At 43.5% G+C, this 13,227-nt stretch overlaps 1 protein-coding gene across 1 annotated transcript in view; it reads right to left on the reverse strand.

The window, feature by feature from the left end:
• Positions 1–9,110, reverse strand: part of NOV (nephroblastoma overexpressed) — a 10,921-nt gene extending 1,811 nt beyond the window's left edge. The window contains exons 1-5 of the mRNA XM_012646549.1: positions 8,796–9,110; positions 8,438–8,663; positions 7,129–7,380; positions 2,856–3,070; positions 7–115 (exon numbers count right to left, since the gene is read on the reverse strand). Coding sequence (XP_012502003.1) covers positions 7–115; positions 2,856–3,070; positions 7,129–7,380; positions 8,438–8,663; positions 8,796–8,879 — 886 coding nt within the window. The 5' untranslated portion in view covers positions 8,880–9,110. The remainder of the gene's footprint in view (positions 1–6; positions 116–2,855; positions 3,071–7,128; positions 7,381–8,437; positions 8,664–8,795) is intronic.
• Positions 9,111–13,227: the final 4,117 nt, after the last annotated feature.

The following is a 13,227-nucleotide window of genomic DNA, read 5'->3' on the forward strand; positions in this document are numbered from 1 at the left end:
CATCACTGCAGACTCCACAGAACCTGGGCTTATAGGTGTGCAGGCTGGTGCAGTTCTTGAATTGCAGATGGATGGCTTTGAGTGATTTCTTGGTGCGGAGACACTTCTTTCCTTTCTAAGAAAGAAAAAAGGAATGATGTGTGGAATGGCTACCATTCTTCCAAGGGACCATTTTATGCAGCCTAGAATAACCCACTAGTTGCCTACTCAATATCCATTGGTCTTTCTGCTCTTTTAACAGAACATTAATTTTGCTTGAGCAATGTAGTCAGCTAAAAATATGTGCTGCCCCAGACTATCTGGGAACTTGGGATGGCCTTGTGACAAAGTTCTGGCCAATGATACAAAAACCAAAGGAATCTGGAAAATACTTCACCCATTAGACAGGCACAATTCTTTATTGCTTCCTGCGTTCCTTTTCCTTTCTTCCTGGAATGTGAGAGCACCAAGTTTAATTGTGCACAACCATCTTTTGACCTTGAGGCAATGAGCATGAAGGTGAAAGCTAAGTATGATACAGAAACCTATCTTTTAAGCCATTATAACAGGCTTTGGTGTTATTTTAGCCAAATGCATCTTTATGCTTTATAAAGAGAAATGGTATAAATCTGGCATTATTGTAAGCCTACTAAATGTTTCAAAAACTTTTCAGATGTTAATTCACTTAACGATATTCATTCATACAAGGAACAATCATACATAGAAAGAACAATTGCCCAAGTGTTATAGATGAAGAAACAAAGTCTCAAAGGGCTAAAGTGATCAGAAAACAACTTGTATTTGAATTTATCTGACACAAAGCCCATTCTTTCTATTATACAATGACCTCAGGAAATTCCAAGACAATAAAATTTAAAGTTAGTTTCCACAAAGGCAAAGTAAGTGGAGAATTCATTCAAGATTCTATTAGTAACCGTTATGGAGGAATCTCAATATTGATAATTCGGCAAAGAATTGACTATGTTTTATTTCCTACTTAGATTTCTTCATCCACTAATTTGCCACAATTTTGTACTGCGAACCTTCCTAGGAATGGCCCACAGCTTATGGGGTGATTAGACTTGAAATTCTCTTAAATTGGTGGCTCTCACACTTCAAGTTCTTAGATGACGCTGATGGTCTGGGGACTACAATTTAAGAAGCACTGTCTCAGATTTAAGAATCTCTTATAGATAAGGAAGTAATGATTATTATGTTAGTATTTCCCTACATTCCAAACAAATTTCTAGAATCATTCTGAAATATGTATACTATAAATAAGCATCCTAAATATAATATCTCCCAATGTTAAACAAAGTGAAACTTACCAGAAAGAAACACAAATTTTGTGAAATGAAACAACAGAAAAAGCCAAATTTTAGAGGCATGAGATAGAAAGGCCTTATTTCATAAAGAAGTTACTGTGTCCTTGAAAATATTTCAAGACTTCTTGTTTCTTCCTTTTTTTTTTTTTGTATTTAATGTTTAGCATATATTCTTGTCAATATCCACAAAAAGTCCCAGGACAGCAACATTTCTGTGTATGTGTCTGTGTTTATGTCTGAGACTGCTTGTGTGGGTTAACCTGTAAGACTGTGTTTCATATATGTTCGAATTCCCCTGTGGAGGAGGTGTATCTTCTAAGGTATAATTTTTGAAATAAGGTGTTTCTAGGCGTTCTTTCTAAATTGGTAGAGGAAACATGAAGTTAAGATGCACCTCAAAAAATCATATAGCTAAGCAGCCACATAACTAATGCAACCATTAGAGATTCTTCTATTTCACTAATAAATAGAAATTTTAAGTAATGATGGCTAATGTTAACAGAGTGCTTAATCTATGTCCAGCACTTTGCAAATTCATTCTATTTCATCCTCATGACAACTCTGAGGTAGGTACTTTCAATGGCCCCATTCTACGGGGGAAGGAATTGAGGCTGAGAAGTTAAGAAAATTGCCCAAGATCATAAGGAAAGACAGGATTTAAAGCCAAGCTGTCTGGCTCCATAGTTGTGCCCTTAAGCATTAGATGATATTGCCTCAGTGCAGAGACATGTAAATCTTGAATTGCTAGGGGCTGTTTTATTTTAGCTTTAGGTTTGTAAAAGGGTCCATATAATGGTTCGAATTGGATATTGCATTTATCCGACATAGTTTTCTGCTAACAAGGCCTGTGATGTCATCAGGAACCAATCACAGCTTCTGACTTGCATGCCTTGCATTCAGCATTAACACACTGAGTTGATATAATTCCAGCAAAAAAAGAAAAAAAAAAAGAAGAAGAAATATGCTGTTTTATTTGGCGCATATTGTCTTATGCTGGCAAATGTACTATTTCCATTAGGATTTTAAAAATACCAACAATAATTCCCAGACATCCACTCACTTAATCATCAACAATTGTTTATCATGCACGTAATATGTACCAGGTAGGGTGTGAACTGAGAAGTGAACAAGACAAACATGGTTCCTATCCTATTGTTTCATGCAGATTGAACCTAAAGGGTGAAGTGAACTGAGGTCAGAACTCATCCTCTAAAATCAGTTATCCTTGACAACTGGGTAGCAAACTTTCTCCAGCAATGGCATGTGATTTGCTGGACCATTCTCTACTGGGGAAAGTATTACAGTTGTCTGGCCCCTCCCTCTTTACCTGTAGATCTGCTGTGAGTTGCTTGGGACATTTCAATACATTAAAAAGAAAAAAAAAGAGGGTACTCAGGCTGGTTTCAGGAACCTCTCTGCCTTTTTTCTGGGGTTAACTCCCAGCTAGAGCTGACTTCTCAGTCAGTTAATGTCACAGTGACTTTCCAAAGCCCAGGCTCCAGGGAAGCAAGGCCACTGCCTTCAGGGTTGAGGTTTCCTCCAGGCTCGTACCTTATCCGTTGGTTCCTCAGGCTCTTGTTCACAGGGACGCACCAGGCAGAGCCGAGTCTGCTTCACCATCTCACACTGACGATTCCTGTTGGTGACCCGGCTGGAAAAACCCATGCCACAGCTCTTCGAACATGCACTCCACTCTGTGGTCTGTTCAATGCAGTTGATACTTGAGTCAGAGACTTCAACTCCTAGGGTGGCTTCTGGCCTGTAGGCTATGGGATGTATAAATAATGACAGCTATATTGGGTAAAATGTGAGGGTTGAAATACTAGGTATTTTAGCCATCATTAGAAAGTGGGTCTCATTCAATCCTGTACCTACTAAACACCAGTGCTCCCAGGAGACAGAACTGGATCTCTTTATTTATAAGCCCTTAATAGGTAGCACAATGCCCAGTACATTGTAGGCCTTCAAGAAATCTTTGTGGAATGATTATCCAATTTGACCTTAAGAAGCTTAGGAGAACTTGTCATTAAGAAGCTTAGTAGTTTGAAGAGTCAAGAACAGTATAGCATCAATGACCATTCCCTAAACTGTAACGTTTTCAACATGTGATTTTCTACATGAAAGGGATCATGACAAAATTTTAATTGTGATGAGTAAGTAAATCAGACGAGTCAAAATAGTTATGAAAGCATTACTTTGCTTTAGGAAGGTAAAACTGGTAGTTTTGATTATGGGATATAGACACTTGGATTTTGATTATGAAAAGTTCTGTCACAACATGTAACATGCATGGCTTGGGGTACGTCTCCTCTTCTGCATGGCAGTTTTCCTATCTGTAAGGCATGGCTGATAAAGCCTGAGCTCAGAAATACCATAAAACTCTGGATATTGCCAATATTAATAACATGGCTGATTAATGGCTTCTAAAATATTCTATACTGCCTCCTGAGGTTCCCCCACCAAACTTTAATTTATAAGATTAAAAAAAGAAAAAAACAAAGGTCCTAAATCTGATCCTTCCTACAATATCTAGAAAGATGATTTTTTTGGTGACAGCTGTCCAGGGATAAGTAGCATTCTTTACGGATGCTAATTTTAAGAGAGGCTAGGTGGTGTATAGAATCCAGAAAAGAAAAAGGATTTTTTTTTTTTAGCTTTCTAGTGCTAATAATGGTCAAGTGGCATAGATGGACTAATATTACCAATAGTAGTTATCCACTAAGACAAAAATGAGACACAAAAGTAACTGAATTTAGGAGGTCTTCTTTAAAAGAAATTGTGGCATACTTCAGGTGACTTAACTTGGATTTATAGACATGATGTGTTCGATCTCAGTAAGCAATCTGGAATCTACAACCGAATGGCCAGAAACCAAGGCCAGTTTCTCTTCTCAAATCAAAAAGATCACATGTGCTTTGTGCGTGTATTTACTCTGTATTGTGACCACCCCCAGGTATACTGAGTTTCTCACCTGCAAGGGTCAGGCCTCCCAATGTTCCCTTCTCATCTGGGCCACAGATCCACTTTTCGCAGCACTCTCCGGGCACCTCAACTTTTCTTGGAGTTGGGCAGTCAGGCTCAGGCAGTAGCACGTCCAGCTGACAGCGGGGCACACAGCCAATCTGCCCATCTCTGCAGGTGCACTGGAATTTGCAGCTTGGCTGGAATTTCTCTCCACTGCGGTAAATGACCCCATCGAAGACACAGTTGTCTCCTTCTACCGCTAGAATATTGGGGAAGCAAAGCAGAGAGGAAAGAGGAGAGAGAAAAACAAGAACATAATGCACTGGAGAAGCTATGTAAGATTGGAGGAGGACATGTTCCAAACCCCAAGTCATTCCTTTTTGGTGCTGGCGATCTGGTTTCTTATGCCTTTCCAGTAGAGAGAGTTCCTTATGAAGGCCTCCCAGAGTGAGAAGAAACCTTTAAAATCATCCAGTCCTGCCACTCATTTTATTCATGAGGTGTGCAACTTTGAAGTGATACTCCCAAGGGCCCATAGCTTTTGTTCCCAATGTTAAGCTATTTTGCAAGAACCTCCTTAGAGTCTCCAACTCAAGCAGCTTAGACTTGGGAAAAAGTGCACTTCATATTCTCCAAAATAGGTTAACTGGTCAAATTGGGAAGGACAGTAAGATGTCTTGGCATTCAAGCACAATAAATTTTCACTAGCTTAGAGAAAAAAGTAAAAGCCCTTCTATTCAGGGAGGCAGAGACAACCTCCAACCACAATGGCACACCACTGTGGAAAATTGATCCCTGATTGATTGTGTTTTAGGAGCCTGGATTGGCTAGTTGTCTGCATTTTATTTTACTTGCAGCCAGGAAAAGGGTTACATACTTGTCACAAGAGACTTGGGGCTGCTTTGGCTCAGATGGGACAATTACAGGTGTGAAAACAAACCTGCTAGGCTTCACTTGGGAGAAGTGTGAGCGCTTGAATAAACCCAGGCTTTCATCAGCTCCAAGTGTCCCCCTCTAGAAATGTCCAGAGGAAATGACTTCACTGGTCCTTCACTCTGCTTCAATCCCCCTTAGATTCTTATCTAGGGAGGCTCTTGCCCCTATGGGCAGGTTTCCTCTCTGGCTCTGGCACTCTTCAAAGCCCCAAGGGCCCCCCAACCATGCCTGGCACACAGTAAGTGATTCATAAACGTCACCTATTGCATTATTATTATTTGCTTATCACCCTCTGGGAAGGGGCAGAAGGAGAGAGGGAAGGGTGCAGCTCCAGCTAGTTGCGGGAGAAGAGGTCAAACAGCAGAGCGGAGCAGGCTTACCCATGCAGATGCCAGTCTGGTTGCTGGGGTCCGCGCTGCGGTCGCAGTAGAGGCCGCTGCTCTCGTCGCCCAGTTCTGAGCAGCTCTCGCCGCGCTGGCGGGCGCACACCAGACAGCAGGAGCAGCCGTCCAGCACCGCGCGCACGCCAGGGGCGCAGGTCGGCGGCGTCGCGGGGCACTGGCCTGGGCACGGGGAAGGGCAGCGCTCACTCGCAGCTACCTGGGGCGGGGCGAGACAAGAGAGAGAAACTCATCAGCAGGGACAGTTGAAGGCGGAGCGAGCCCGGGGACCAAGCAGGGGCCACCTAGGAGGGCAAAGTAACCAGGGTGGCCTGTAGGCTATGGGATGTATAAATAATGACAGCTATATTGGGTAAAATGTGAGGGTTGAAATACTAGGTATTTTAGCCATCATTAGAAAGTGGGTCTCATTCAATCCTGTACCTACTAAACACCAGTGCTCCCAGGAGACAGAACTGGATCTCTTTATTTATAAGCCCTTAATAGGTAGCACAATGCCCAGTACATTGTAGGCCTTCAAGAAATCTTTGTGGAATGATTATCCAATTTGACCTTAAGAAGCTTAGGAGAACTTGTCATTAAGAAGCTTAGTAGTTTGAAGAGTCAAGAACAGTATAGCATCAATGACCATTCCCTAAACTGTAACGTTTTCAACATGTGATTTTCTACATGAAAGGGATCATGACAAAATTTTAATTGTGATGAGTAAGTAAATCAGACGAGTCAAAATAGTTATGAAAGCATTACTTTGCTTTAGGAAGGTAAAACTGGTAGTTTTGATTATGGGATATAGACACTTGGATTTTGATTATGAAAAGTTCTGTCACAACATGTAACATGCATGGCTTGGGGTACGTCTCCTCTTCTGCATGGCAGTTTTCCTATCTGTAAGGCATGGCTGATAAAGCCTGAGCTCAGAAATACCATAAAACTCTGGATATTGCCAATATTAATAACATGGCTGATTAATGGCTTCTAAAATATTCTATACTGCCTCCTGAGGTTCCCCCACCAAACTTTAATTTATAAGATTAAAAAAAGAAAAAAACAAAGGTCCTAAATCTGATCCTTCCTACAATATCTAGAAAGATGATTTTTTTGGTGACAGCTGTCCAGGGATAAGTAGCATTCTTTACGGATGCTAATTTTAAGAGAGGCTAGGTGGTGTATAGAATCCAGAAAAGAAAAAGGATTTTTTTTTTTTAGCTTTCTAGTGCTAATAATGGTCAAGTGGCATAGATGGACTAATATTACCAATAGTAGTTATCCACTAAGACAAAAATGAGACACAAAAGTAACTGAATTTAGGAGGTCTTCTTTAAAAGAAATTGTGGCATACTTCAGGTGACTTAACTTGGATTTATAGACATGATGTGTTCGATCTCAGTAAGCAATCTGGAATCTACAACCGAATGGCCAGAAAACAAGGCCAGTTTCTCTTCTCAAATCCAAAAGATCACATGTGCTTTGTGCGTGTATTTACTCTGTATTGTGACCACCCCCAGGTATACTGAGTTTCTCACCTGCAAGGGTCAGGCCTCCCAATGTTCCCTTCTCATCTGGGCCACAGATCCACTTTTCGCAGCACTCTCCGGGCACCTCAACTTTTCTTGGAGTTGGGCAGTCAGGCTCAGGCAGTAGCACGTCCAGCTGACAGCGGGGCACACAGCCAATCTGCCCATCTCTGCAGGTGCACTGGAATTTGCAGCTTGGCTGGAATTTCTCTCCACTGCGGTAAATGACCCCATCGAAGACACAGTTGTCTCCTTCTACCGCTAGAATATTGGGGAAGCAAAGCAGAGAGGAAAGAGGAGAGAGAAAAACAAGAACGTAATGCACTGGAGAAGCTATGTAAGATTGGAGGAGGACATGTTCCAAACCCCAAGTCATTCCTTTTTGGTGCTGGCGATCTGGTTTCTTATGCCTTTCCAGTAGAGAGAGTTCCTTATGAAGGCCTCCCAGAGTGAGAAGAAACCTTTAAAATCATCCAGTCCTGCCACTCATTTTATTCATGAGGTGTGCAACTTTGAAGTGATACTCCCAAGGGCCCATAGCTTTTGTTCCCAATGTTAAGCTATTTTGCAAGAACCTCCTTAGAGTCTCCAACTCAAGCAGCTTAGACTTGGGAAAAAGTGCACTTCATATTCTCCAAAATAGGTTAACTGGTCAAATTGGGAAGGACAGTAAGATGTCTTGGCATTCAAGCACAATAAATTTTCACTAGCTTAGAGAAAAAAGTAAAAGCCCTTCTATTCAGGGAGGCAGAGACAACCTCCAACCACAATGGCACACCACTGTGGAAAATTGATCCCTGATTGATTGTGTTTTAGGAGCCTGGATTGGCTAGTTGTCTGCATTTTATTTTACTTGCAGCCAGGAAAAGGGTTACATACTTGTCACAAGAGACTTGGGGCTGCTTTGGCTCAGATGGGACAATTACAGGTGTGAAAACAAACCTGCTAGGCTTCACTTGGGAGAAGTGTGAGCGCTTGAATAAACCCAGGCTTTCATCAGCTCCAAGTGTCCCCCTCTAGAAATGTCCAGAGGAAATGACTTCACTGGTCCTTCACTCTGCTTCAATCCCCCTTAGATTCTTATCTAGGGAGGCTCTTGCCCCTATGGGCAGGTTTCCTCTCTGGCTCTGGCACTCTTCAAAGCCCCAAGGGCCCCCCAACCATGCCTGGCACACAGTAAGTGATTCATAAACGTCACCTATTGCATTATTATTATTTGCTTATCACCCTCTGGGAAGGGGCAGAAGGAGAGAGGGAAGGGTGCAGCTCCAGCTAGTTGCGGGAGAAGAGGTCAAACAGCAGAGCGGAGCAGGCTTACCCATGCAGATGCCAGTCTGGTTGCTGGGGTCCGCGCTGCGGTCGCAGTAGAGGCCGCTGCTCTCGTCGCATGGCTCCAGTTCTGAGCAGCTCTCGCCGCGCTGGCGGGCGCACACCAGACAGCAGGAGCAGCCGTCCAGCACCGCGCGCACGCCAGGGGCGCAGGTCGGCGGCGTCGCGGGGCACTGGCCTGGGCACGGGGAAGGGCAGCGCTCACTCGCAGCTACCTGGGGCGGGGCGAGACAAGAGAGAGAAACTCATCAGCAGGGACAGTTGAAGGCGGAGCGAGCCCGGGGACCAAGCAGGGGCCACCTAGGAGGGCAAAGTAACCAGGGGCATCTTAAGGGTGCGCCCTTTACCTGTCCCAGGAGATGGAGAAGCAAGAAGGTCAGGCAGAGGCACTGCTTTTGCAGACAGAGGCTCGTGCTCTGCACACTCTGCATACTCAGGCTTTTTCCTCTTGCTTTTGCAAAACGAGACTTTCTTCGCGGAGATTGGCACTGCTTGCCTTCCCCCAGGTCCCGCGCTCGCCGGCTCACGCCCGGCGCCACCAGCGCAGGTTTTATAGCGCGCTCCCGGGACGCGCACAAGCCGGTTGGCTGCAGCGCAGGGAGGAGAAGGGGGGGTCGGCTGGGTGGGGAAGTGGAACGAACCCCGGGGTTGCCATGGCAATTGGCCGTGGGTGCTGCTCTCCTTAGGGCGCGGCGCCGGGCCTGCGTGTGCCTGTGTGTGGCGACTGGCTTTTCCCAGAGGGCGGGGAGGGACTGGGTGGAGTTCCGAGGCCGAGACCCACGGCTCCCTCCAGCGCGTGGGAAGGAAACGCCCGTTTCCTCCTGGAAGTTGCTTCGCCTTCCCCCAGGACGGAGACACCGCCACTCCCCACCACCCTCCTCCACCCTGACCGTCGACCAGGGCTGCAAACGTGGGGCTCTCCTAATGGGATGACTGAAGTTTGGGACCATCTGTGGGGGATTGGCAGGAGGCCCAGGCCTTTAGTCATAAGGGAAGCACATGCAAGTTTGTCACCGTTTAGGACACTCATTGAATGTGTTGAGGGGGAGGGGAGGGGAGAGAGGGAGGAAAGAAGAGAAAGGGGAGAAAGAGAAAAAGTGTGTGAGTGTGTGTGTGCCCAGAAAAGAAAGGCTATGTCAGAATGGGGGATGCCATTGACCAAGTGGCAAAGATCTTCTGACTGTAATTATTCCAAGCTTCACTGAGTCATCAGCCCCAATTTCCACAGGTTTGGTATAAATAAAAGTAAAACACAATAAACTAAAAATAAAAGAAAACATAATAAAATAAAACTAAAACTTTCTTCTTGGCAAAGGAAAGTCTTGAAACACCTGCTGCATCATGCCAAATGTGAAACAGCACATCTGGAAGTCCAGGAGACTTTGAGAATTTACTAGGTGGGTTCAGCTCAGCCACTGTGAAAAGCCCCTCAAATTAGGGAAGGAATGAGGAAGGATCTTGCTTGACTTGGCTTACTCTTCATCCAATCTTATACCTCTCCTACCTGGCATCCGCTTTCAAAAACTTGCTGCTATGACATTTTTGTCGTCTCCCGTGAGAGTGAGAGTGCAGCTTTACAGCTCCAAAGGTGACATTGCTTAAAGGGTCTAAAACAATTTTTCCCCTGTACTTCAGCTTTGCTGCTGCCCCTGGGAAAACTATGCCCAGCTGCTTGGAGGATAGCTGCTTTGAAAAGACATTTTTTGAGAAAAGTTATATAGGCGTGTGATGTAATTCTACACTTTAAAAAGAAACAAATGGCCTCTACATCATCTATCTCCAGCATGAAGGAAATCGAAGGCAGCTTGTGGAAGGGGCCAGGACTACCCCTGCAACACCCCCAGATAATGAAGTCACCTCAAGCCCCTAAAGGATAGTTCTCTGAGCAGCTTGGAACTGCTGTGACTCACTTCCAAGCCTCCAGTAATTCTGCTTTCTTTGAGGTAAATGAGACTGAGCAGTACTCAAAACTTAACTAGAGAGATTGAACAGTTAATTTGCACTCCAGAGTAGGATGTTCATAAACTCTTCAAGTTGATGGGCTTTAAGGGACATCTGGCCTGGTGATGCCCTCACCTGGGTGCACATCGGAATCAACTAGCTTGTACTTTTAAAAAAATACAAATAAATTCTGGACCCCACTCTTGACCCACTCAGTTGGATTCTCTAGTGGTGGCACTTGCTAGACAACATTTTAATGTACTTTGAAATGGGAGCTGGCTTTGGGGGAACCTAGATAGGGAGCAGCTAGAAGCACAGCTAATGGGGAAACAAAGAGCATTGACCAAGTTTTCAAAGTGTAAATAAACTGAGATAAAACAAGAAGAACTTGACAACATTGAGGTTGGGTTAACTCTTCTTTGAAATGGGGAGGATGAGAGGAAAAATGTAACTTCAAGACAAGGATGAAAATGTCCAAAAGTCACTGCTAATGTAAGCTGATGCTCAGAACTCTTGACTGTAAGAAATGGAAACCAAAGTTGAACTAGTTTCGGCAAAAAGAGGACTGTATTGGAAAGCCGCTGTGGTACTTCACCTAGTGACAGAAGGGGGTGGTGTAACTGTGTCTCTCAGGCAAGTAGGATCAGGGCCTTGAAGGCCAACAAGACTCGCTCTCTCCAGCTGTCCTCACTGTTTCTCTGTGTTGTCAGCTTTAGTCTGTCCCAATATGACCAGCTTCTTCCATATAAGGGAAGAATAATCCTTCCAAACTTCTTATTTTATGATCTTTCCACCACAGAAGGAATATCCCTCTCCCTTAGGCCCAACTTAGAAAGTCTCAGCAAAGCAGTTGGATGGGCTTACCCTGGGCAAATCGGCGGAGACGAGGATGGTGAGTTACGGACATTAGCTAACACCACGTGGCTGGAATGGGGAGAAATGCAATTCTCTGGGGAGGAAGGGCTTATTCTTTAAAAAGAAAGCAAGCTTGGTAAGCAAAACAGTACATATCCATTCTATCATCTGCCATGAGTGCTCCTGGATAAGGATCTCCACCTTAAAACAACGGTAAATTGAAAGTGAAACCATCTGATGCTAACCATGCCATGTCATGCTTCACTGCCTCCAGGATATGATCTCTAAAATCCTCCATGCTGGGATAGATGTTGTCCTCTGTGTAGGCCTGGGATGCAAACCTTATCTCTTATATCTTAACTCATTGAATAGTAATTACAGTCATGCATTGCTTACTGAATGGGATACAGTCTGGGAAATGTGTCCTTAGGCAATTTCATCGTTGTGTGAGCATCATAGAGTGACCTTACTCAAACCTAGATGGTATAGCCTACTGCACACCTAAGCTATATGTTATAACTACCACAGCCTATTGTTCCTAGGCTACAAACCTCTATAGCAGGTTGCTGAACTGAATACTGCAGATGATTGTAACACAATAGTAAGTATTTGTGTATCTAACCATATCTAAACTTAGAAAAGGATCAGTAAAAAAATATGATCTAAAAGATAAAAAAAATACACCTGTATAGGGCACTTACCACGAATGAAGCTTGCAAGACTGGAAATTGCTCTTGGAGAGTCGGTGAGTGAGTGGTGAGTGAATGTGAAGGCCTAGGTCATTGCTGTATGCTACCGAGGACTTTAGAAACACTGTACACTTAGGCTGCACTAAATTGACAAAAAAATTTCTTTCTTCAGTAATAAATTAACCTTAGTTTGCTATAACATTTTTACTTTATAAACTTAATTTTTTTAACTTTTTGACTCTTTTGAAATGACAGCTTAAAACACAAACACATTGTGCAGCTGCTGCACAAAATATTTTCTTTATTTATATCCTTATTCCATAAACCTTTTTCTATTTTTAATATTTTTTTTTTTTTACTTTTAAAACTTTATTGTTAAAAACCAAGGCACAAACACACACATTAGCCTAGCCCTACACAGGATCAGGCTTATCAATATCACTGTCTTTCATCTTCACATCTTATCCCACTGGAAGGTCTTTGGGGCAATAACATGCATGTTCATGCATGGAGCTGTCGTCTCCTATGATAACAACGCCTTCTTCAGGAATACCTCCTGAAGGACCTGCCTGAGGCTGTTTTACAATTAACTTTTTTTTGTGAGTAGAAGGAGTACACTCTAAAATAATGATTAAAAGTATAGTATAGTGAATATTAATATATAAACCAACAGCAGAGTTGTTTATTGTCATTATCAAATGTTATGTACTTACATAATTGTATGTGCTATATACTCTTACACGCTTGACAGTGCAGCAGGTTTGTTTATATCGGCGTTATCACAAACACGTGCATGTGCTATGATGTCACAATAGCTACGATTGTCATTAGGTGATAGGAATTTTTCAGCTCCATTATAATCTTATGGGACCACCATCGTATCTGCGGTCCATAGTTGACTGAAACATTGCTATGTGGCACATGACTATATGTGTCTGTTTCTGTGTCTGCCTCCCTCTCCTACCTGGGAGCTCCCTGAGGACAGGGAGTGAATCATATTCACTGTACCTTGCCCAGCACCTACCTCAGGAGCAGACAAGTGGCCAGCTGTTTTTGGTTCTTTTGAGATACTTGTAAACCTCACTTTAAGTTTTGTCGCTTGTCATTGCTTTGCATAAGATGAGGTGAGAAAGAGCTGGAGGCTGTTTGTTCCTCAGCAGCAGCAGAGGCTAAATCGGTCCCATCAGCCATCACCCATCTGCCTCTGACCTGCAACTTCTCTGGATCTTTCCTGGCACTAAAATTCTAAAGAGTAGAATATAGGCTGGTGATCATCCCCTGTTTGAAATAGACC

This window comes from Propithecus coquereli, unplaced genomic scaffold (assembly GCF_000956105.1).
Source record: "Propithecus coquereli isolate 6110/MARCELLA unplaced genomic scaffold, Pcoq_1.0 Scaffold247, whole genome shotgun sequence".
Classification (NCBI taxonomy): domain Eukaryota; kingdom Metazoa; phylum Chordata; class Mammalia; order Primates; family Indriidae; genus Propithecus; species Propithecus coquereli.